The sequence below is a fragment of the Ascaphus truei genome, unplaced genomic scaffold, assembly GCF_040206685.1.
Source record: "Ascaphus truei isolate aAscTru1 unplaced genomic scaffold, aAscTru1.hap1 HAP1_SCAFFOLD_520, whole genome shotgun sequence".
Classification (NCBI taxonomy): domain Eukaryota; kingdom Metazoa; phylum Chordata; class Amphibia; order Anura; family Ascaphidae; genus Ascaphus; species Ascaphus truei.
In genome coordinates, this window is record NW_027456851.1 from 231,202 (window position 1) to 255,383 (window position 24,182).

General features: G+C 55.0%; 1 protein-coding gene across 1 annotated transcript in view; it reads left to right on the top strand.

Moving 5' to 3' along the window:
- NUGGC (nuclear GTPase, germinal center associated) overlaps positions 1–24,182 on the top strand; it is a gene marked incomplete at its 3' end in the record, with an annotated part of 159,592 nt that overhangs the window by 122,314 nt on the left and 13,096 nt on the right. Inside the window, exons 7-10 of the mRNA XM_075584277.1 lie at positions 5,963–6,077; positions 6,476–6,535; positions 8,239–8,358; positions 10,285–10,471. Of these exons, the coding sequence (XP_075440392.1) occupies positions 5,963–6,077; positions 6,476–6,535; positions 8,239–8,358; positions 10,285–10,471 (482 nt within the window). The remainder of the gene's footprint in view (positions 1–5,962; positions 6,078–6,475; positions 6,536–8,238; positions 8,359–10,284; positions 10,472–24,182) is intronic.

Below are 24,182 nucleotides of genomic sequence, written 5' to 3' on the forward strand. Positions count from 1 at the left end.
ATTTATTGTACACACTCCCTAATCTACAGGCAAGTAAGCAAGTATTCCTTTGATCATGGACTAAGTACAGTTAAATATGCATTTCATCCAGTACATGTTTGAATATCCTCAGCCTGCAAAGATTAAGCTTTACCACATATCACAGAATTGCTATTCAGTATCTGCCACATCGGCATGGGTTCATAAGCCTCATAGACGCCTACATGCATGAGCCATTGCCCCATATGCTGGTGACTCTTTTAAACCCTCTTTTAGACCTTATAGTATTGTTTGTAATTAGTGTGTACATCTTTACTAACCGCTGTTCTAACATACAGTTCCCTACTGATCGGTATAAGCGTTGCGCAAGCCTTTCATTGGCCCGCGGGTTGCTATGGCAACCGATGACGCTATATAACACGCTTCCGCAATCAGCTGGTTATCACTCGCCCCTGAAGAATCTCCGTCAAGGAGGGAAACGCGTAGGGCGTTTTTGGCGTGGTGACGTCAGCGCGAGGGATCTGAGAGAGACTGGTAGTATTGTTACTTTGTGTCTGTGCTCTCTGCTGGTGCTCATTTTAAACGCGCTCGTATCCAGGCTTAACCAGGTCCTGTTCACTCAGTGGTTCTTTGCTGAAGCCTGTCTCTGTACTGTGATTCAATGTGTCACCTTACCTTGTAGCTAACAGACATCATTGTTATTGCAAATTGTTGCGACTTATCTGATATTTAACATCATTACTGCTAGCCTCCCAGCATCTGCTGTGCACAGACACCTATTCATGCATGAATTGTCCTATGAGTTGGTAGAAGGTTTTTTTGCACAGGTATTTTGTTGAGTACAAGTGCTCACAGTATTGATTATATATTGACGGCTTGTTTAATAACCACAGTAATAATTTATTTACTGCCTCAATAATTAGCAGAGTGTTCAGTATCAGTCTTTTCTGGTTTTTTATCACTAATAGCTGTCCTGTTATACTATCTATGTAGAGTGATTGTTAAACGTCATTGGGCGCAGAATCAATCCACGTACCACCAACCTGTCATTGAGTTGCACATACAGTGATTATATCGAACAGCTTATATATTAAACTTAGGAGTAGGACACTGATTTGGGCTATTTATCAATACAGGTTGGGTGCTCGGTACGCTACGCCACATGACGCACAATACTCACATATAGGGCAAGCATTTCTGAGCTTCTACAGTTGAGCAACCCACTCCCCAATTAAAGCCAAAGGGGTATCACTGCTTTTGCTAAAGTACTATTAGGCATCAGCATACTTTACTATATACCGTGGCTATCTATCATCTCCTCACTCCCTCCCGCCACAGTACATTATATGTAGTTAATATTATCACTTTATGTTAAGAACTTATTTTATTCTATTGACCTATTAAATGTTAAGTTTTAATGCCTAGGAGTGCACTTCCAAAATGAGCTTCTAGTTGCTAAGTGGTGGCAATAAATATGTCTTCACTTCTCAGCTGTAGTTAATTCTAGTATATTCAGCTCATCAGTTGCACCCACCGTCAATCTTGACGGTTTAGGCACAACCACATTACTATTACACCATTTGATTTAGTGAGCATTATATCTTTGTTTTTGTTTTTTTGCTCTGAAGACATGCAGCGTGGCCTTTAGCTCCTCATACTGCTCTGTGGGGACGTACTGGGTATTCAGACGTTCCTGCAGTGCTTGTACCTCTTTAGCAGCCTGCAGCTTTTCTTTTGCAGCGTTTGCTGCTTCTCCTCAGCATACTGGAGGTGCGTACGCAGACCTTGCAGTTGGTTCTGCAGTCGGTGCTCTGCTTCAAACTTTTCATCTTTCAAAAGTTTATTTATTTCTTTAAGCACGTGCAGCTTTTCATTCTTTCCCTTGACGTGTTCTGTCAACTCAGAATTTTCTTTTTTTAATCTTAAATTTTCTCTTTTTTCAGTCTCTGTATTATTCAGGGCCTCCTTGCAGTCCACCTTCCATTTTTGCACATCTGCTTGGAGGCGGGCTGTCTCCTGGCGTGAGACTTCCATCTCCAGGTTTAGGTTCTGAAGCTCCTTCTGAGAGACTTTGAGATCTAAGTTAAGATGTAGGATAGTTTTCCTTGAAATGTCCAGCTCCTCAGTGAGACTGTGAAGTTCCTTTCTGGAGACTTCCAGTTCTGTGCGGCAGCTGTTGGTCTCATGATGTGAGGCATCCAGTGCTCTGCGGAGTGTATGAACCGCCTTCTGAGATACGTCTACCTCTGTCCGGACACTGCTGACCTCCTGTTGTGAGGCATTCAGCTCTATGCGAAGAGTGTGAACCTCTTGCTGGAAGACTGTCATCTGCTTCAGTGCCTCCTCATACTTCCGCTTTAGCGTAGCCACCATTTTATCAGATTGGCGCTGCTTTTCATCCATGGCGGTAATAGTAGAGTTTGCAGTATCTAGCTCAGTCTTGAGATCGTCCAATTCTGTCCTGGCCAAAGAGTACATTGTGAGCACATCTTTCTGTAGCTTCACGTTATTTTCCCGTAGCCGATCAGTCACGCCTGGCAACCTTCAGGGCATCCCCAGGGCTGGTCAAGGGATCGTCGCTCACCGGTTCCGGCTCCGCTTCCCTGGGATGGTTGGTTGAGGTTTTTTCACTATTGGCACCGGACAGACACTTCTTTGGGGTACACGACTTCTGCCTTGGGCCCTCTGGATATTCGGTCATCCGCGGGACGACTTCTCCATTTTCTCTAGGCTGCAGGGCATTTCGGACCCTCTTTTCCTCCGCAAGATCTGCAGATGTGTCTGTTCCTTCCACGGTAAGTGAAGAACCGCTTTTCTTTTTTCGCCTTTTTGTTTTGGATGGCTCTGTCCCCTCAGGGATACTGGGGTCTCCATCTTCATTCGAAATTTTAGCAGCGTCACTGGATCCACCCGGCTTTTCTTGCAACTGTAAAAGCTGACGGAAATTTTCGGTGATCCACTGCTCCCGCTCTTTCTCCCGCCGATCATATTCGTCATCAAAGGGAGTGGTCTTTTCGGTTCGTACCGAGTTCAGGCACCCCCACCATTCTTGGGGTGTTTTGTGGGTGTGACTCGATTTGGGTTCCCTATAAGAGATGTCTTCCTCCTCATCGGACTGGAAGGGCCACTATTCCGTGGGGTAGGGTTCATTACAGGAACGTTGCATCTTGTCCTCCATTTTGGGGCTCTCAGGTGTAATTTTCTTCCTGACCTCAGGAGGCGCTATTGCAGCTGTTATCACTGTATTTGCTAGAACCCCCAATTGTGGTAGTCCTACAGGTGGGCATATTTTGCTTGTAGAGGTTGTAGCTCTCACAGGCATCTCTGTAGACTTTTTCTTTCTTGGATAAGTTTTACAATATCAGCAGTACTGTGCACGCATTTTCTCTCATCAGGTATACAAGATGTGCAGGATGTGCAGTTGCTAGGTAAAAACGTCTATTTGCTTTACACCATTTACTTGCTAGGTGTAATCTCTCATTAGGTATGCTGGATGTGTAGTTGCTAGTTAAAACTTCTGTTTGCTTTACACCATTTACTTGCTAGGTGCAATGCCTCCGCTTCAGCAACAGAATTTGGTTTTCTGCTTCAGTTCAGTAATTTTCAGTCTCATCTTTGGGTATTATGGCATTCACACTTCACCCTTTGGGTGTCTGTTTTGCTCCCAAGATATATATAGGCAGACTTTTTTACTTGCAGAAAAAAAAAACATTCTTTGCAGTGGAATATTTCTTTCACTCCCGGCAGGGTGACTCAACACTCAGCAATTGGCTTTGGAATACCTTTTACATAGTTCAGCAATAACTTTTTCCCCGGTAGGGCAATTTTACACTCCTATGCGGTGTGGCAACCTTTGTTTGCAAAATCAGTACCGCTCGTGGGTCACCATCTGTATTCACTGCTTCAGCGAAACTTTTGAAAACAACAAACACCTATCTCTTTTTAAGGGCTGACTCACTTCTTGAACCCTGACTATGGCTGGAAGGCAAAACCCCTATTTCAATGACCATATTACACTGTGATAGGCAAATAAGGTTTAGCTGCTTCAGCAGTCTCTCTCCTCTTGGGATTGGGGAATAGAGTCCATCTGTGGTTTTGTAGGTTTCAGTGCAGTGTAAGTTTCCTGCCTGGGTGTGTATCCCTTTAATTCTGATATCTGCTGCAGGTGAATCTTTGTTTTTGTTGCTCAGGTTTGTTTGCAAGACTGTATGCAGGCAAAAGCAAAAAAAAAAATTCCACAGGCAATCTCCAGCCCTTTAAACTTCAAAGGCCACCTCTCATCCCAAATTTCTGACACCATATGTAGGAGGACATGTGCAGAGGTACACAATGGAGACTATTGTAAGGTGAAATTATAACAAGGCTTTATTGTGCCTGTCGCTTTAAACAGCAAAAAAAATCAACATAAGCGAAATAGTGAGCCAACCAAAAACCCCTATCTCTGCTTTGGAGACTATCTACACATGTAGCTCAGCCCTCTCTGACTGGGTTGGTTAGCTAAGCTATTTACCAGCCCCAAATCATGGAGACATTTATCAATACACAGACATAGATAGTAGTCTTATACGAAAAAGTCTTATCTGTTAGCTGGGCTGCTGTAGGGGAAGCTTCTCTGCTCTCTTGGAACCGCACCCTTGTGTGCACAGAAAATGTCAGGCTCCAAGTTTAGAATCTTGTCCCCTTTTGTCTTGTGGTCAGCTTCTCGCTCAAAACATCTGCCCTTCCTTGGTTCAGCCCCATTGTGGACTAAGGAATCTCTGCTCTGTCTCCAAAGTTCAGCTCAGGTGTGAGCTAAGGAGTCTCTCTTCCTGTCTCAAAAGACAGGCTTTTCTAAGCAATCTAATCAGGCAGGTGGTGTTAGTTAATTGCCTACCAGCAGTTAACCACCACACTGCTGGATTAGAGGCACATTTGTGAACAGGGATAAGTCCCCTGTTACAAGGGGTTACAGGTATTTCCTCTCACATGTTTTAATTACTGTTACACTAATAATCGGTAATATATGTTTTAAGTAATACTATTAAGTTATATTCTAATTTTCAGTGGTGTGCATGCAAGTGACTTTCTCTTTGCGCGCACGGTCTTGTGAGCTCACCGCGCACTGTCTTGTGAGCTCACCATTTCACGGATTCACTTTCAGGTCACAGTTTGCACCCACTAATTACAATTATCGATTACTTCATCTGTTAATTGGTAGGGTTTATAGTTGATCATTCCCTATTACCACCCCCTTTTTTTTCTTTATTGTTGTGCCCTCTGGTTACACGGATGTTACATGCTCTGATGGTGCTGCCCTCTGGTTACACGGATGTTACATGTTCTGATGGTGCTGCCCGCTGGTTACACGGATGTAACATGCTCTGATCGGGCTGCCCTCTGGTTACACGGATGTTACATGCTCTGATGGTGCTGCCCTCTGGTTACACGGATGTTACATGTTCTGATGGTGCTGCCCTCTGGTTACACGGATGTTACATGCTCTGATGGTGCTGCCCTCTGGTTACACAGATGTAACATGCTCTGATGGTGCTGCCCTCTGGTTACACGGATGTTGCATGTTCTGATGGTGCTGCCCTCTGGTTACACGGATGTTACATGCTCTGATGGTGCTGCCCTCTGGTTACATGGATGTTACATGCTCTGATGGTGCTGCCCTCTGGTTACACGGATGTAACATGCTCTGATGGTGCTGCCCTCTGGTTACATGGATGTTACATGTTCTGATGGTGCTGCCCTCTGGTTACATGGATGTTACATGTTCTGATGGTGCTGTCCTCTGGTTACACGTATGTTACATGTTCTGATGGTGCTGCCCTCTGGTTACACGGATGTAACATGCTCTGATGGTGCTGCCCTCTGGTTACATGGATGTTACATGCTCTGATGGTGCTGCCCTCTGGTTACATGGATGTTACATGTTCTGATGGTGCTGCCCTCTGGTTACACGTATGTTACATGTTCTGATGGTGCTGCTGTTTCTTAGGGCTCTGAAGTTAGAGGCTGATACCGGTGTCCTGGAGGAAGATGTGAGAGAGGCCGGGAATCGCCTGACCAGACTGGAGGCCGAGAAGAAAGCTTTGTATGAGCAATGGAACAAGGTCTGTGCCAGTAACTTCCCCCCTCCCCCCCATGGGTATCTGTAACTGCCACCGCCCCACCCCCATGGGTATCTGTAACTGCCCCTCTCCCCCCCATGGGTATCTGTAACTGCCCCTCTCCCCCCCCCCCCATGGGTATGTGTAACTGCCACCGCCCCACCCCCATGGGTATCTGTAACTGCCCCCTCTCACCCCATGGGTGTCGGCAACCCCCCCTCCCACCTCATGGGTGTATGTAACTGACCCCCCTCCACCCCATGGGTGTCAACATCTGCCCCCCCCACCGCCAGCCTCAACTGTCTGCAACTGCCCCCTCTCATTTCACATTCATAGTGGTTGCGGGGGTCCTACATTTTGGGGAGGGGTGACATAATGCTGCTACCTGTCTGTGCCCTCAGGGGGAGACGGGGCAGAGAGAGAAGGACCCAAGAGATGAAATGCTGGAGAAAGATAAAGAGGTGAGGGGGGAGGTAGGACACGAGGGGGGAGACACAGAGGGAAGGACACTGGCACAGGGGGGGACACAGACGGACACTGGCACAGAGGAAAGGATACTGCCACAGGAGGGGGTGGGCACAGTGGGAAGGACACTGGCACAGGGGGGGGGCACAGTGGGAAGGACACTGGCACAGGGGGGGGCACAGTGGGAAGGATTCTGGCACAGGGGGGGACACAGAGAGGGAAGGATACTGGCACGGGGGGACACAGAGAGGACACTGGCACAGAGGGAAGGATACTGCCTCGGGGGGGGGGGGGCACAGTGGGAAGGACAGCGTGTAATGGTAGCGTGTAATGGTAGCGTGTAATGACGTTGATTTGATGGTAGCGTGTAATGACGGTGATTTGATGGTAGCGTGTAATGATGTTGATTTGATGGTAGCGTGCAGTGCTGTTGATTTGATGGTAGCGTGTAATGATGTTGATTTGATGGTAGCGTGCAGTGCTGTTGATTTGATGGTAGCGTGTAATGATGTTGATTTGATGGTAGCGTGCAGTGCTGTTGATTTGATGGTAGCGTGCAGTGCTGTTGATTTGATGGTAGCGTGTAATGATGTTGATTTGATGGTAGCGTGCAGTGCTGTTGATTTGATGGTAGCGTGTAATGATGTTGATTTGATGGTAGCGTGCAGTGCTGTTGATTTGATGGTAGCGTGTAATGATGTTGATTTGATGGTAGCGTGCAGTGCTGTTGATTTGATGGTAGCGTGTAATGACGGTGATTTGATGGTAGCGTGTAATGATGTTGATTTGATGGTAGCGTGCAGTGCTGTTGATTTGATGGTAGCGTGTAATGATGTTGATTTGATGGTAGCGTGCAGTGCTGTTGATTTGATGGTAGCGTGTAATGATGTTGATTTGATGGTAGCGTGCAGTGCTGTTGATTTGATGGTAGCGTGTAATGATGTTATCACTCAGAGCATCGTGGGGATTTCTGGATAATGGGGACCAATGTCGCTTGTTAGACTGATCTGTCCTCTTCTGCTCCCCACTTATGCGGAGTAACCACTTAGAGTGCTTGAAGCAAAATATCAGACCACAGATGATGGGTACCAGTCCCAAAAATCAGACCACAGATGATGGGTACCAGTCCCAAAAATCAGACCACAGATGATGGGTACCAGTCCCAAAAATCAGACCACAGATGATGGGTTCCAGTCCTGATACTGGATAGTACTCGCTGGGTGTTGATAAAACTCTTGACTCCCTTTGGCGCGCTTCCAGCACAGAAGTGGCAATGTTGTAGTCCCAGGGTAGGATCAGCGGGGCACAGCAGCGGGAAGGATCAGCGGGGCACAGCAGCGGGTAGGATCAGCGGGGCACAGCAGGGGGAAAATGATGGAGCTCAGCACATCAGAAAAATAAATAACAATTTATTGTGAAGGTGACATCAAGGATAGGTGGGCAACAATAACTCTGACGCGTTTTGCGCGTGTTAGGCGCCTGACATCTTTTTCTCAGTCTCCATGGATAATGAATCCCACATTGTAACTGCCCTTACTGTAAAGAACCCTTTCCTTTTTTGCTGGTGAAATCTCCTTTCCTCCAACCCTAAGGGATGCCCCCGAGTGCTTTGTACTGCCCTGGGGATGGAGGTGCATTGCTCTGCAGGTCGGAGGAGCGATGCTGTGCACACAAGGTTCAAACTTCTCTGTTCCCTCAGATTAGCCTCCTGCAGCGCCAGAAAGAGGAAAACCTGCGAAACATCAAGCAGATCTGTGTGCAGGCCAGGAATAGGTTCTCCAAACGCCGGATCCGAGAGGACTTCCACCGCAGCCTGAGGGTAAGAGGGGCCAGGAATAGGTTCTCCAAACGCCGGATCCGAGAGGACTTCCACCGCAGCCTGAGGGTAAGAGGGGCCAGGAATAGGTTCTCCAAACGCCGGATCCGAGAGGACTTCCACCGCAGCCTGAGGGTAAGAGGGGCCAGGAATAGGTTCTCCAAACGCCGGATCCGAGAGGACTTCCACCGCAGCCTGAGGGTAAGAGGGGCCAGGAATAGGTTCTCCAAACGCCGGATCCGAGAGGACTTCCACCGCAGCCTGAGGGTAAGAGGGGCCAGGAATAGGTTCTCCAAACGCCGGATCCGAGAGGACTTCCACCGCAGCCTGAGGGTAAGAGGGGCCAGGAATAGGTTCTCCAAACGCCGGATCCGAGAGGACTTCCACCGCAGCCTGAGGGTAAGAGGGGCCAGGAATAGGTTCTCCAAACGCCGGATCCGAGAGGACTTCCACCGCAGCCTGAGGGTAAGAGGGGCCAGGAATAGGTTCTCCAAACGCCGGATCCGAGAGGACTTCCACCGCAGCCTGAGGGTAAGAGGGGCCAGGAATAGGTTCTCCAAACGCCGGATCCGAGAGGACTTCCACCGCAGCCTGAGGGTAAGAGGGGCCAGGAATAGGTTCTCCAAACGCCGGATCCGAGAGGACTTCCACCGCAGCCTGAGGGTAAGAGGGGCCAGGAATAGGTTCTCCAAACGCCGGATCCGAGAGGACTTCCACCGCAGCCTGAGGGTAAGAGGGGCCAGGAATAGGTTCTCCAAACGCCGGATCCGAGAGGACTTCCACCCGCAGCCTGAGGGTAAGAGGGGCCAGGAATAGGTTCTCCAATCACAGGATCCGAGAGGACTTCCACCGCAGCCTGAGGGTAAGAGGGGCCAGGAATAGGTTCTCCAATCACAGGATCCGAGAGGACTTCCACCGCAGCCTGAGGGTAAGAGGGGCCAGGAATAGGTTCTCCAAACGCCGGATCTGAGAGGACTTCCACCGCAGCCTGAGGGTAAGAGGGGCCAGGAATAGGTTCTCCAAACGCCGGATCAGAGAGGACTTTCACCGCAGCCTGAGGGTAAGAGGGGCCAGGAATAGGTTCTCCAAACGCCGGATCCGAGAGGACTTCCACCGCAGCCTGAGGGTAAGAGGGGCCAGGAATTGGTTTTCCAAACGCCGGATCCGAGAGGACTTCCACCGCAGCCTGAGGGTAAGAGGGGCCAGGAATAGGTTCTCCAAACGCCGGATCCAAGAGGACTTCCACCGCAGCCTGAGGGTAAGAGGGGCCAGAAATAGGTTTTCCAAACGCCGGATCCGAGAGGACTTCCACCGCAGCCTGAGGGTAAGAGGGGCCAGGAATAGGTTCTCCAAACGCCGGATCCGAGAGGACTTCCACCGCAGCCTGAGGGTAAGAGGGGCCAGGAATAGGTTCTCCAAACGCCGGATCCGAGAGGACTTCCACCGCAGCCTGAGGGTAAGAGAGGCCAGGAATAGGTTCTCCAAACGCCGGATCCGAGAGGACTTCCACCGCAGCCTGAGGGTAAGAGGGGCCAGGAATAGGTTCTCCAATCACAGGATCCGGGAGGACTTCCACCGCAGCCTGAGGGTAAGAGGGGCCAGGAATAGGTTCTCCAAACGCCAGATCCGAGAGGACTTCCACCGCAGCCTGAGGGTAAGAGGGGCCAGGAATAGGTTCTCCAAACGCCGGATCCGAGAGGACTTCCACCGCAGCCTGAGGGTAAGAGGGGCCAGGAATAGGTTCTCCAAACGCCGGATCCAAGAGGACTTCCACCGCAGCCTGAGGGTAAGAGAGGCAGAGAGGGTTGGACAGGAGGGGTGGGGGGTGAACGGGTAAGAGACAGGAGGGGTGGGGGGTGAGCGGGTAAAATTGGGGGTGACTTTATGTTCCCTTACTGGTATGTGACTCCATGTGACCTCTGACCCCAGGAATTAGGGAGATGGGATCCTGAAGGAGAAGAGGAGGAGGAAGATGAGGACAGCAGCAATGCAGAGGAGACGCCTGACCCCTTCAGTCTAAGAGTGTTCACTGTCAGCTCAAAGGAGTATCTGGATCTGAGAAGAAGAGACCCGCAGGAGGGCAGAATATGTGTATTTAATACAGAGGAAGACACGGGTATGGATATGTACAGCTCTGTGTATAACATGCATTATATACGCAGGCCCTTGCTGTGCAGGGCGGGCAGTGTATAATACAGTCTCCCTGTGCTCAGAGATCCCGGCTCTCAGGGACCTTGCTGTGCAGGGCGGGCAGTGTATAATACGGTCTCTCCCTGTGCTCAGAGATCCCGGCTCTCAGGGACCTTGCTGTGCAGGGCGGGCAGTGTTTAATACGGTCTCTCCCTGTGCTCAGAGATCCCGGCTCTCAGGGACCTTGCTGTGCAGGGCGGGCAGTGTATAATACGGTCTCTCCCTGTGCTCAGAGATCCCGGCTCTCAGGGACCTTGCTGTGCAGGGCGGGCAGTGTATAATACGGTCTCCTCTCTGTGCTCAGAGATCCCGGCTCTCAGGGACCTTGCTGTGCAGGGCGGGCAGTGTATAATACGGTCTCCTCTCTGTGCTCAGAGATCCCGGCTCTCAGGAACCTTGTTGTGCAGGGCGGGCAGTGTATAATACAGTCTCCCTGTGCTCAGAGATCCCGGCTCTCAGGGACCTTGCTGTGCAGGACGGGCAGTGTATAATACGGTCTCTCCCTGTGCTCAGAGATCCCGGCTCTCGGACCTTGCTGTGCAGGGCGGGCAGTGTATAATACGGTCTCCTCCCTGTGCTCAGAGATCCCGGCTCTCAGGGACCTTGCTGTGCAGGGCGGGCAGTGTATAATACGGTCTCCTCCCTGTGCTCAGAGATCCCGGCTCTCAGGGACCTTGCTGTGCAGGACGGGCAGTGTATAATACGGTCTCCTCCCTGTGCTTAGAGATCCCGGCTCTCAGGGACCTTGCTGTGCAGGGCGGGCAGTGTATAATACGGTCTCTCCCTGTGCTCAGAGATCCCGGCTCTCAGGGACCTTGCTGTGCAGGACGGGCAGTGTATAATACGGTCTCCTCCCTGTGCTTAGAGATCCCGGCTCTCAGGGACCTTGCTGTGCAGGGCGGGCAGTGTATAATACGGTCTCTCCCTGTGCTCAGAGATCCCGTCTCTCAGGGACCTTGCTGTGCAGGGCGGGCAGTGTATAATACGGCCTCTCACTGTGCTCAGAGATCCCGGCTCTCAGGGACCTTGCTGTGCAGGGCGGGCAGTGTATAATACGGTCTCTCCCTGTGCTCAGAGATCCCGTCTCTCAGGGACCTTGCTGTGCAGGGCGGGCAGTGTATAATACGGCCTCTCACTGTGCTCAGAGATCCCGGCTCTCAGGGACCTTGCTGTGCAGGGCGGGCAGTGTATAATACGGTCTCCTCTCTGTGCTCAGAGATCCCGGCTCTCAGGGACCTTGTTGTGCAGGGCGGGCAGTGTATAATACAGTCTCCCTGTGCTCAGAGATCCCGGCTCTCAGGGACCTTGCTGTGCAGGACGGGCAGTGTATAATACGGTCTCTCCCTGTGCTCAGAGATCCCGGCTCTCAGGGACCTTGCTGTGCAGGGCGGGCAGTGTATAATACGGTCTCTCCCTGTGCTCAGAGATCCCGGCTCTCAGGGACCTTGCTGTGCAGGGCGGGCAGTGTATAATACGGCCTCTCCCTGTGCTCAGAGATCCCGGCTCTCAGGGACCTTGCTGTGCAGGGCGGGCAGTGTATAATACGGCCTCTCACTGTGCTCAGAGATCCCGGCTCTCAGGGACCTTGCTGTGCAGGGCGGGCAGTGTATAATACGGTCTCTCCCTGTGCTGAGAGATCCCGGCTCTCAGGGACCTTGCTGTGCAGGGCGGGTAGTGTATAATACGGTCTCTCCCTGTGCTCAGAGATCCCGTCTCTCAGGGACCTTGCTGTGCAGGGCGGGCAGTGTATAATACGATCTCCTCTCTGTGCTCAGAGATCCCGGCTCTCAGGGACCTTGCTGTGCAGGGCGGGCAGTGTATAATACGGTCTCTCCCTGTGCTCAGAGATCCCGGCTCTCAGGGACCTTGCTGTGCAGGGCGGGCAGTGTATAATACGGTCTCTCCCTGTGCTCAGAGATCCCGTCTCTCAGGGACCTTGCTGTGCAGGGCGGGTAGTGTATAATACGGTCTCTCCCTGTGCTCAGAGATCCCGGCTCTCAGGGACCTTGCTGTGCAGGGCGGGCAGTGTATAATACGGCCTCTCCCTGTGCTCAGAGATCCCGGCTCTCAGGGACCTTGCTGTGCAGGGCGGGCAGTGTATAATACGGCCTCTCCCTGTGCTCAGAGATCCCGGCTCTCAGGGACCTTGCTGTGCAGGGCGGGCAGTGTATAATACGGTCTCCTCTCTGTGCTCAGAGATCCCGGCTCTCAGGGACCTTGCTGTGCAGGGCGGGCAGTGTATAATACGGTCTCTCCTCCCTGTGCTGAGAGATCCCGGCTCTCAGGGACCTTGCTGTGCAGGGCGGGCAGTGTATAATACGGTCTCTCCCTGTGCTCAGAGATCCCGGCTCTCAGGGACCTTGCTGTGCAGGGCGGGCAGTGTATAATACGGTCTCCCTGTGCGCAGAGATCCCGGCTCTCAGGGACCTTGCTGTGCAGGGCGGGCAGTGTATAATACGGTCTCTCCCTGTGCTCAGAGATCCCGGCTCTCAGGGACCTTGCTGTGCAGGGCGGGCAGTGTATAATACGGTCTCTCCCTGTGCGCAGAGATCCCGGCTCTCAGGGACCTTGTTGTGCAGGGCGGGCAGTGTATAATACAGTCTCCCTGTGCTCAGAGATCCCGGCTCTCAGGGACCTTGCTGTGCAGAGCGGGCAGTGTATAATACGGTCTCTCCCTGTGCTCAGAGATCCCGGCTCTCAGGGACCTTGCAGGGCGGGCAGTGTATAATACGGTCTCTCCCTGTGCTCAGAGATCCCGGCTCTCAGGGACCTTGCTGTGCAGGGCGGGCAGTGTATAATACGGTCTCCTCTCTGTGCTCAGAGATCCCGGCTCTCAGGGACCTTGCTGTGCAGGGCGGGCAGTGTATAATACGGTCTCTCCCTGTGCTCAGAGATCCCGGCTCTCAGGGACCTTGCTGTGCAGGGCGGGCAGTGTATAATACGGTCTCTCCCTGTGCTCAGAGATCCCGGCTCTCAGGGACCTTGCTGTGCAGGGCGGGCAGTGTATAATACGGTCTCTCTCTGTGCTCAGAGATCCCGGCTCTCAGGGGCCTTGCTGTGCAGGGCGGGCAGTGTATAATACGGTCTCCCTGTGCTCAGAGATCCCGGCTCTCAGGGACCTTGCTGTGCAGGGCGGGCAGTGTATAATACGGTCTCTCCCTGTGCGCAGAGATCCCGGCTCTCAGGGACCTTGCTGTGCAGGGCGGGCAGTGTATAATACGGTCTCTCCCTGTGCGCAGAGATCCCGGCTCTCAGGGACCTTGCTGTGCAGGACGGGCAGTGTATAATACGGTCTCCTCCCTGTGCTCCGAGATCCCGGCTCTCAGGGACCTTGCTGTGCAGGGCGGGCAGTGTATAATACGGTCTCTCCCTGTGCTCAGAGATCCCGGCTCTCAGGGACCTTGCTGTGCAGGCGGGCAGTGTATAATACGGTCTCTCTCCTCCCTGTGCTCAGAGATCCCGGCTCTCAGGGACCTTGCTGTGCAGGGCGGGCAGTGTATAATACGGTCTCCTCCCTTATCTCAGAGATCCCGGCTCTCAGGGACCTTGCTGTGCAGGGCGGGCAGTGTATTATACGGTCTCTCCCTGTGCTCAGAGATCCCGGCTCTCAGGGACCTTGCTGTGCAGGGCGGGCAGTGTATAATACGGTCTCTCTCCTCCCTGTGCTCAGAGATCCCGGCTCTCAGGGACCTTGCTGTGCAGGGCGGGCAGTGTATAATACGGTCTCTCCCTGTGCTCAGAGATCCCGGCTCTCAGGGACCTTGCTGTGCAGGGCGGGCAGTGAATAATACGGTCTCTCCCTGTGCTCAGATATCCCGTCTCTCAGGGACCTTGTTGTGCAGGGCGGGCAGTGTATAATACGGTCTCCTCTCTGTGCTCAGCGATCCCGGCTCTCAGGGACCTTGCTGTGCAGGGCGGGCAGTGTATAATACGGTCTCTCCCTGTGCTCAGAGATCCCGGCTCTCAGGGACCTTGCTGTGCAGGGTGGGCAGTGTATAATACGGTCTCTCCCTGTGCTCAGAGATCCCGGCTCTCAGGGACCTTGCTGTGCAGGGCGGGCAGTGTATAATACGGTCTCTCCCTGTGCTCAGAGATCCTGGCTCTCAGGGACCTTGCTGTGCAGGGCGGGCAGTGTATAATACGGTTTCCCTGTGCTCAGAGATCCCGGCTCTCAGGGACCTTGCTGTGCAGGGCGGGCAGTGTATTATACGGTCTCTCCCTGTGCTCAGAGATCCCGGCTCTCAGGGACCTTGCTGTGCAGGGCGGGCAGTGTATAATACGGTCTCCCTGTGCTCAGAGATCCCGGCTCTCAGGGACCTTGCTGTGCAGGGCGGGCAGTGTATAATACGGTCTCTCCCTGTGCTCAGAGATCCTGGCTCTCAGGGACCTTGCTGTGCAGGGCGGGCAGTGTATAATACGGTTTCCCTGTGCTCAGAGATCCCGGCTCTCAGGGACCTTGCTGTGCATGGCGGGTAGTGTATAATACGATCTCCTCCCTGTGCTCAGAGATCCCGGCTCTCAGGGACCTTGCTGTGCAGAGCGGGCAGTGTATAATATGGTCTCTCCCTGTGCTCAGAGATCCCGGCTCTCAGGGACCTTGCTGTGCAGGGCGGGCAGTGTATAATACGGTCTCCTCTCTGTGCTCAGAGATCTCGGCTCTCAGGGACCTTGCTGTGCAGGGCGGGCAGTGTATAATACGGTCTCTCCCTGTGCTCAGAGATCCCGGCTCTCAGGGACCTTGCTGTGCAGGGCGGGCAGTGTATAATACGGCCTCTCCCTGTGCTCAGAGATCCCGGCTCTCAGGGACCTTGCTGTGCAGGGCGGGCAGTGTATAATACGGTCTCCTCCCTGTGCTCAGAGATCCCGGCTCTCAGGGACCTTGCTGTGCAGGGCGGGCAGTGTATAATACAGTCTCCCTGTGCTCAGAGATCCCGGCTCTCAGGGGCCTTGCTGTGCAGGCGGGCAGTGTATAATACGGTCTCTCCCTGTGCTCAGAGATCCCGGCTCTCAGGGGCCTTGCTGTGCAGGCGGGCAGTGTATAATACGGTCTCTCCCTGTGCTCAGAGATCCCAGCTCTCAGGGACCTTGCTGTGCAGGGCGGGCAGTGTATAATACGGTCTCTCCTCCCTGTGCTCAGAGATCCCGGCTCTCCGGGACCTTGCTGTGCAGGTCGGGCAGTGTATAATACGGTCTCTCCCTGTGCACAGAGATCCCGGCTCTCAGGGACCTTGTTGTGCAGGTCGGGCAGTGTATAATACGGTCTCTCCTCCCTGTGCTCAGAGATCCCGGCTCTCAGGGACCTTGCTGTGCAGGGTGGGCAGTGTATAATACGGTCTCTCCCTGTGCTCAGAGATCCCGGCTCTCAGGGACCTTGCTGTGCAGGGCGGGCAGTGTATAATACGGTCTCTCCCTGTGCTCAGAGATCCCGTCTCTCAGGGACCTTGCTGTGCAGGACGGGCAGTGTATAATACGGTCTCTCCCTGTGCTCAGAGATCCCGGCTCTCAGGGACCTTGCTGTGCAGGGCGGGCAGTGTATAATACGGTCTCTCCCTGTGCTCAGAGATCCCGGCTCTCAGGGACCTTGCTGTGCAGGGCGGGCAGTGTATAATACGGTTTCCCTGTGCTCAGAGATCCCGGCTCTCAGGGGCCTTGCTGTGCAGGGCGGGCAGTGTATAATACGGTCTCTCCCTGTGCTCAGAGATCCCGGCTCTCAGGGACCTTGCTGTGCAGGGCGGGCAGTGTATAATACGGTCTCTCCCTGTGCTCAGAGATCCCGGCTCTCAGGGACCTTGCTGTGCAGGGCGGGCAGTGTATAATACGGTCTCTCCCTGTGCTCAGAGATCCCGGCTCTCAGGGACCTTGCTGTGCAGAGCGGGCAGTGTATAATATGGTCTCTCCCTGTGCTCAGAGATCCCGGCTCTCAGGGACCTTGCTGTGCAGGGCGGGCAGTGTATAATACGGTCTCCTCTCTGTGCTCAGAGATCCCGGCTCTCAGGGACCTTGCTGTGCAGGGCGGGCAGTGTATAATACGGTCTCTCCCTGTGCTCAGAGATCCCGGCTCTCAGGGACCTTGCTGTGCAGGGCGGGCAGTGTATAATACGGCCTCTCCCTGTGCTCAGAGATCCCGGCTCTCAGGGACCTTGCTGTGCAGGGCTGGCAGTGTATAATACGGTCTCTCCTCCCTGTGCTCAGAGATCCCGGCTCTCCGGGACCTTGCTGTGCAGGTCGGGCAGTGTATAATACGGTCTCTCCCTGTGCACAGAGATCCCGGCTCTCAGGGACCTTGTTGTGCAGGTCGGGCAGTGTATAATACGGTCTCTCCTCCCTGTGCTCAGAGATCCCGGCTCTCAGGGACCTTGCTGTGCAGGACGGGCAGTGTATAATACGGTCTCTCCCTGTGCTCAGAGATCCCGGCTCTCAGGGACCTTGCTGTGCAGGGCGGGCAGTGTATAATACGGTCTCTCCCTGTGCTCAGAGATCCCGTCTCTCAGGGACCTTGCTGTGCAGGACGGGCAGTGTATAATACGGTCTCTCCCTGTGCTCAGAGATCCCGGCTCTCAGGGACCTTGCTGTGCAGGGCGGGCAGTGTATAATACGGTCTCTCCCTGTGCTCAGAGATCCCGGCTCTCAGGGACCTTGCTGTGCAGGGCGGGCAGTGTATAATACGGTTTCCCTGTGCTCAGAGATCCCGGCTCTCAGGGGCCTTGCTGTGCAGGGCGGGCAGTGTATAATACGGTCTCTCCCTGTGCTCAGAGATCCCGGCTCTCAGGGACCTTGCTGTGCAGGGCGGGCAGTGTATAATACGGTCTCTCCCTGTGCTCAGAGATCCCGGCTCTCAGGGACCTTGCTGTGCAGGGCGGGCAGTGTATAATACGGTCTCTCCCTGTGCTCAGAGATCCCGGCTCTCAGGGACCTTGCTGTGCAGAGCGGGCAGTGTATAATACGGTCTCTCCCTGTGCTCAGAGATCCCGTCTCTCAGGGACCTTGCTGTGCAGAGCGGGCAGTGTATAATACGGTCTCCTCCCTGTGCTCAGAGATCCCGGCTCTCAGGGACCTTGCTGTGCAGGGCGGGCAGTGTATAATACGGCCTCTCCCTGTGCTCAGAGACCCCGGCTCTCAGGGACCTTGCTGTGCAGGGCGGGCAGTGTATAATACGGTCTCTCCCTGTGCTCAGATATCCCGTCTCTCAGGGACCTTGCTGTGCAGAGCGGGCAGTGTATAATACGGTCTCTCCCTGTGCTGAGAGATCCCGGCTCTCAGGGACCTTGCCGTGCAGGGCGGGCAGTGTATAATACGGCCTCTCCCTGTGCTCAGAGACCCCGGCTCTCAGGGACCTTGCTGTGCAGGGCGGGCAGTGTATAATACGGTCTCCTCCCTGTGCTCAGAGATCCCGGCTCTCAGGGACCTTGCTGTGCAGGTCGGGCAGTGTATAATACGGTCTCTCCCTGTGCTCAAAGATCCCGGCTCTCAGGGACCTTGCTGTGCAGAGCGGGCAGTGTATAATACGGTCTCCTCCCTGTGCTCAGAGATCCCGGCTCTCAGGGACCTTGCTGTGCAGAGCGGGCAGTGTATAATACGGTCTCCTCCCTGTGCTCAGAGATCCCGGCTCTCAGGGACCTTGCTGTGCAGGGCGGGCAGTGTATAATACGGTCTCCCTGTGCTCAGAGATCCCGGCTCTCAGGGACCTTGCTGTGCAGGGCGGGCAGTGTATAATACAGTCTCTCCCTGTGCTCAGAGATCCCGGCTCTCAGGGACCTTGCTGTGCAGGGCGGGCAGTGTATAATACGGTCTCCCTGTGCTCAGAGATCCCGGCTCTCAGGGACCTTGCTGTGCAGGGCGGGCAGTGTATAATACGGCCTCCTCTCTGTGCTCAGAGATCCCGGCTCTCAGGGACCTTGCTGTGCAGGGCGGGCAGTGTATAATACGGTCTCTCCCTGTGCTCAGAGATCCCGGCTCTCAGGGACCTTGCTGTGCAGGGCGGGCAGTGTATAATACGGTCTCTCCCTGTGCTAAGAGATCCCGGCTCTCAGGGACCTTGCTGTGCATGGCGGGCAGTGTATAATACGGTTTCCCTGTGCTCAGAGATCCCGGCTCTCAGGGACCTTGCTGTGCAGAGCGGGCAGTGTATAATATGGTCTCTCCCTGTGCTCAGAGATCCCGTCTCTCAGGGACCTTGCTGTGCAGGGCGGGCAGTGTATAATACGGTCTCCCTGTGCTCAGAGATCCCGGCTCTCAGGGACCTTGCTGTGCAGGGCGGGCAGTGTATAATACGGTCTCCTCCCTGTGCTCAGATATCCCGTCTCTCAGGGACCTTGCTGTGCAGGGCGGGCAGTGTATAATACGGTCTCTCCCTGTGCTCAGAGATCCCGGCTCTCAGGGACCTTGCTGTGCAGGGCGGGCAGTGTATAATACGGTCTCTCCCTGTGCTCAGAGATCCCGGCTCTCAGGGACCTTGCTGTGCAGGGCGGGCAGTGTATAATACGGCCTCTCACTGTGCTCAGAGATCCCGGCTCTCAGGGACCTTGCTGTGCAGGGCGGGCAGTGTATAATACGGTCTCCTCTCTGTGCTCAGAGATCCCGGCTCTCAGGGACCTTGTTGTGCAGGGCGGGCAGTGTATAATACAGTCTCCCTGTGCTCAGAGATCCCGGCTCTCAGGGACCTTGCTGTGCAGGACGGGCAGTGTATAATACGGTCTCTCCCTGTGCTCAGAGATCCCGGCTCTCAGGGACCTTGCTGTGCAGGGCGGGCAGTGTATAATACGGCCTCTCCCTGTGCTCAGAGATCCCGGCTCTCAGGGACCTTGCGGTGCAGGGCGGGCAGTGTATAATACGATCTCCTCCCTGTGCTCAGAGATCCCGGCTCTCAGGGACCTTGCTGTGCAGGGCGGGCAGTGTATAATACGGTCTCCTCTCTGTGCTCAGAGATCCCGGCTCTCAGGGACCTTGCTGTGCAGGGCGGGCAGTGTATAATACGGTCTCTCCTCCCTGTGCTGAGAGATCCCGGCTCTCAGGGACCTTGCTGTGCAGGGCGGGCAGTGTATAATACGGTCTCTCCCTGTGCTCAGAGATCCCGGCTCTCAGGGACCTTGCTGTGCAGGGCGGGCAGTGTATAATACGGTCTCCCTGTGCGCAGAGATCCCGGCTCTCAGGGACCTTGCTGTGCAGGGCGGGCAGTGTATAATACGGTCTCTCCCTGTGCTCAGAGATCCCGGCTCTCAGGGACCTTGCTGTGCAGGGCGGGCAGTGTATAATACGGTCTCTCCCTGTGCGCAGAGATCCCGGCTCTCAGGGACCTTGTTGTGCAGGGCGGGCAGTGTATAATACAGTCTCCCTGTGCTCAGAGATCCCGGCTCTCAGGGACCTTGCTGTGCAGAGCGGGCAGTGTATAATACGGTCTCTCCCTGTGCTCAGAGATCCCGGCTCTCAGGGACCTTGCAGGGCGGGCAGTGTATAATACGGTCTCTCCCTGTGCTCAGAGATCCCGGCTCTCAGGGACCTTGCTGTGCAGGGCGGGCAGTGTATAATACGGTCTCCTCTCTGTGCTCAGAGATCCCGGCTCTCAGGGACCTTGCTGTGCAGGGCGGGCAGTGTATAATACGGTCTCTCCCTGTGCTCAGAGATCCCGGCTCTCAGGGACCTTGCTGTGCAGGGCGGACAGTGTATAATACGGTCTCTCCCTGTGCTCAGAGATCCCGGCTCTCAGGGACCTTGCTGTGCAGGGCGGGCAGTGTATAATACGGTCTCTCTCTGTGCTCAGAGATCCCGGCTCTCAGGGGCCTTGCTGTGCAGGGCGGGCAGTGTATAATACGGTCTCCCTGTGCTCAGAGATCCCGGCTCTCAGGGACCTTGCTGTGCAGGGCGGGCAGTGTATAATACGGTCTCTCCCTGTGCGCAGAGATCCCGGCTCTCAGGGACCTTGCTGTGCAGGGCGGGCAGTGTATAATACGGTCTCTCCCTGTGCGCAGAGATCCCGGCTCTCAGGGACCTTGCTGTGCAGGACGGGCAGTGTATAATACGGTCTCCTCCCTGTGCTCCGAGATCCCGGCTCTCAGGGACCTTGCTGTGCAGGGCGGGCAGTGTATAATACGGTCTCTCCCTGTGCTCAGAGATCCCGGCTCTCAGGGACCTTGCTGTGCAGGCGGGCAGTGTATAATACGGTCTCTCTCCTCCCTGTGCTCAGAGATCCCGGCTCTCAGGGACCTTGCTGTGCAGGGCGGGCAGTGTATAATACGGTCTCCTCCCTTATCTCAGAGATCCCGGCTCTCAGGGACCTTGCTGTGCAGGGCGGGCAGTGTATTATACGGTCTCTCCCTGTGCTCAGAGATCCCGGCTCTCAGGGACCTTGCTGTGCAGGGCGGGCAGTGTATAATACGGTCTCTCTCCTCCCTGTGCTCAGAGATCCCGGCTCTCAGGGACCTTGCTGTGCAGGGCGGGCAGTGTATAATACGGTCTCTCCCTGTGCTCAGAGATCCCGGCTCTCAGGGACCTTGCTGTGCAGGGCGGGCAGTGAATAATACGGTCTCTCCCTGTGCTCAGATATCCCGTCTCTCAGGGACCTTGTTGTGCAGGGCGGGCAGTGTATAATACGGTCTCCTCTCTGTGCTCAGCGATCCCGGCTCTCAGGGACCTTGCTGTGCAGGGCGGGCAGTGTATAATACGGTCTCTCCCTGTGCTCAGAGATCCCGGCTCTCAGGGACCTTGCTGTGCAGGGTGGGCAGTGTATAATACGGTCTCTCCCTGTGCTCAGAGATCCCGGCTCTCAGGGACCTTGCTGTGCAGGGCGGGCAGTGTATAATACGGTCTCTCCCTGTGCTCAGAGATCCTGGCTCTCAGGGACCTTGCTGTGCAGGGCGGGCAGTGTATAATACGGTTTCCCTGTGCTCAGAGATCCCGGCTCTCAGGGACCTTGCTGTGCAGGGCGGGCAGTGTATTATACGGTCTCTCCCTGTGCTCAGAGATCCCGGCTCTCAGGGACCTTGCTGTGCAGGGCGGGCAGTGTATAATACGGTCTCCCTGTGCTCAGAGATCCCGGCTCTCAGGGACCTTGCTGTGCAGGGCGGGCAGTGTATAATACGGTCTCTCCCTGTGCTCAGAGATCCTGGCTCTCAGGGACCTTGCTGTGCAGGGCGGGCAGTGTATAATACGGTTTCCCTGTGCTCAGAGATCCCGGCTCTCAGGGACCTTGCTGTGCATGGCGGGTAGTGTATAATACGATCTCCTCCCTGTGCTCAGAGATCCCGGCTCTCAGGGACCTTGCTGTGCAGAGCGGGCAGTGTATAATATGGTCTCTCCCTGTGCTCAGAGATCCCGGCTCTCAGGGACCTTGCTGTGCAGGGCGGGCAGTGTATAATACGGTCTCCTCTCTGTGCTCAGAGATCCCGGCTCTCAGGGACCTTGCTGTGCAGGGCGGGCAGTGTATAATACGGTCTCTCCCTGTGCTCAGAGATCCCGGCTCTCAGGGACCTTGCTGTGCAGGGCGGGCAGTGTATAATACGGCCTCTCCCTGTGCTCAGAGATCCCGGCTCTCAGGGACCTTGCTGTGCAGGGCGGGCAGTGTATAATACGGTCTCCTCCCTGTGCTCAGAGATCCCGGCTCTCAGGGACCTTGCTGTGCAGGGCGGGCAGTGTATAATACAGTCTCCCTGTGCTCAGAGATCCCGGCTCTCAGGGGCCTTGCTGTGCAGGCGGGCAGTGTATAATACGGTCTCTCCCTGTGCTCAGAGATCCCGGCTCTCAGGGGCCTTGCTGTGCAGGCGGGCAGTGTATAATACGGTCTCTCCCTGTGCTCAGAGATCCCAGCTCTCAGGGACCTTGCTGTGCAGGGCGGGCAGTGTATAATACGGTCTCTCCTCCCTGTGCTCAGAGATCCCGGCTCTCCGGGACCTTGCTGTGCAGGTCGGGCAGTGTATAATACGGTCTCTCCCTGTGCACAGAGATCCCGGCTCTCAGGGACCTTGTTGTGCAGGTCGGGCAGTGTATAATACGGTCTCTCCTCCCTGTGCTCAGAGATCCCGGCTCTCAGGGACCTTGCTGTGCAGGGTGGGCAGTGTATAATACGGTCTCTCCCTGTGCTCAGAGATCCCGGCTCTCAGGGACCTTGCTGTGCAGGGCGGGCAGTGTATAATACGGTCTCTCCCTGTGCTCAGAGATCCCGTCTCTCAGGGACCTTGCTGTGCAGGACGGGCAGTGTATAATACGGTCTCTCCCTGTGCTCAGAGATCCCGGCTCTCAGGGACCTTGCTGTGCAGGGCGGGCAGTGTATAATACGGTCTCTCCCTGTGCTCAGAGATCCCGGCTCTCAGGGACCTTGCTGTGCAGGGCGGGCAGTGTATAATACGGTTTCCCTGTGCTCAGAGATCCCGGCTCTCAGGGGCCTTGCTGTGCAGGGCGGGCAGTGTATAATACGGTCTCTCCCTGTGCTCAGAGATCCCGGCTCTCAGGGACCTTGCTGTGCAGGGCGGGCAGTGTATAATACGGTCTCTCCCTGTGCTCAGAGATCCCGGCTCTCAGGGACCTTGCTGTGCAGGGCGGGCAGTGTATAATACGGTCTCTCCCTGTGCTCAGAGATCCCGGCTCTCAGGGACCTTGCTGTGCAGAGCGGGCAGTGTATAATATGGTCTCTCCCTGTGCTCAGAGATCCCGGCTCTCAGGGACCTTGCTGTGCAGGGCGGGCAGTGTATAATACGGTCTCCTCTCTGTGCTCAGAGATCCCGGCTCTCAGGGACCTTGCTGTGCAGGGCGGGCAGTGTATAATACGGTCTCTCCCTGTGCTCAGAGATCCCGGCTCTCAGGGACCTTGCTGTGCAGGGCGGGCAGTGTATAATACGGCCTCTCCCTGTGCTCAGAGATCCCGGCTCTCAGGGACCTTGCTGTGCAGGGCTGGCAGTGTATAATACGGTCTCCTCCCTGTGCTCAGAGATCCCGGCTCTCAGGGACCTTGCTGTGCAGGGCGGGCAGTGTATAATACAGTCTCCCTGTGCTCAGAGATCCCGGCTCTCAGGGGCCTTGCTGTGCAGGCGGGCAGTGTATAATACGGTCTCTCCCTGTGCTCAGAGATCCCGGCTCTCAGGGACCTTGCTGTGCAGGGCGGGCAGTGTATAATACGGTCTCTCCCTGTGCTCAGAGATCCCGGCTCTCAGGGACCTTGCTGTGCAGAGCGGGCAGTGTATAATATGGTCTCTCCCTGTGCTCAGAGATCCCGGCTCTCAGGGACCTTGCTGTGCAGGGCGGGCAGTGTATAATACAGTCTCCCTGTGCTCAGAGATCCCGGCTCTCAGGGGCCTTGCTGTGCAGGCGGGCAGTGTATAATACGGTCTCTCCCTGTGCTCAGAGATCCCGGCTCTCAGGGGCCTTGCTGTGCAGGCGGGCAGTGTATAATACGGTCTCTCCCTGTGCTCAGAGATCCCAGCTCTCAGGGACCTTGCTGTGCAGGGCGGGCAGTGTATAATACGGTCTCTCCTCCCTGTGCTCAGAGATCCCGGCTCTCCGGGACCTTGCTGTGCAGGTCGGGCAGTGTATAATACGGTCTCTCCCTGTGCACAGAGATCCCGGCTCTCAGGGACCTTGTTGTGCAGGTCGGGCAGTGTATAATACGGTCTCTCCTCCCTGTGCTCAGAGATCCCGGCTCTCAGGGACCT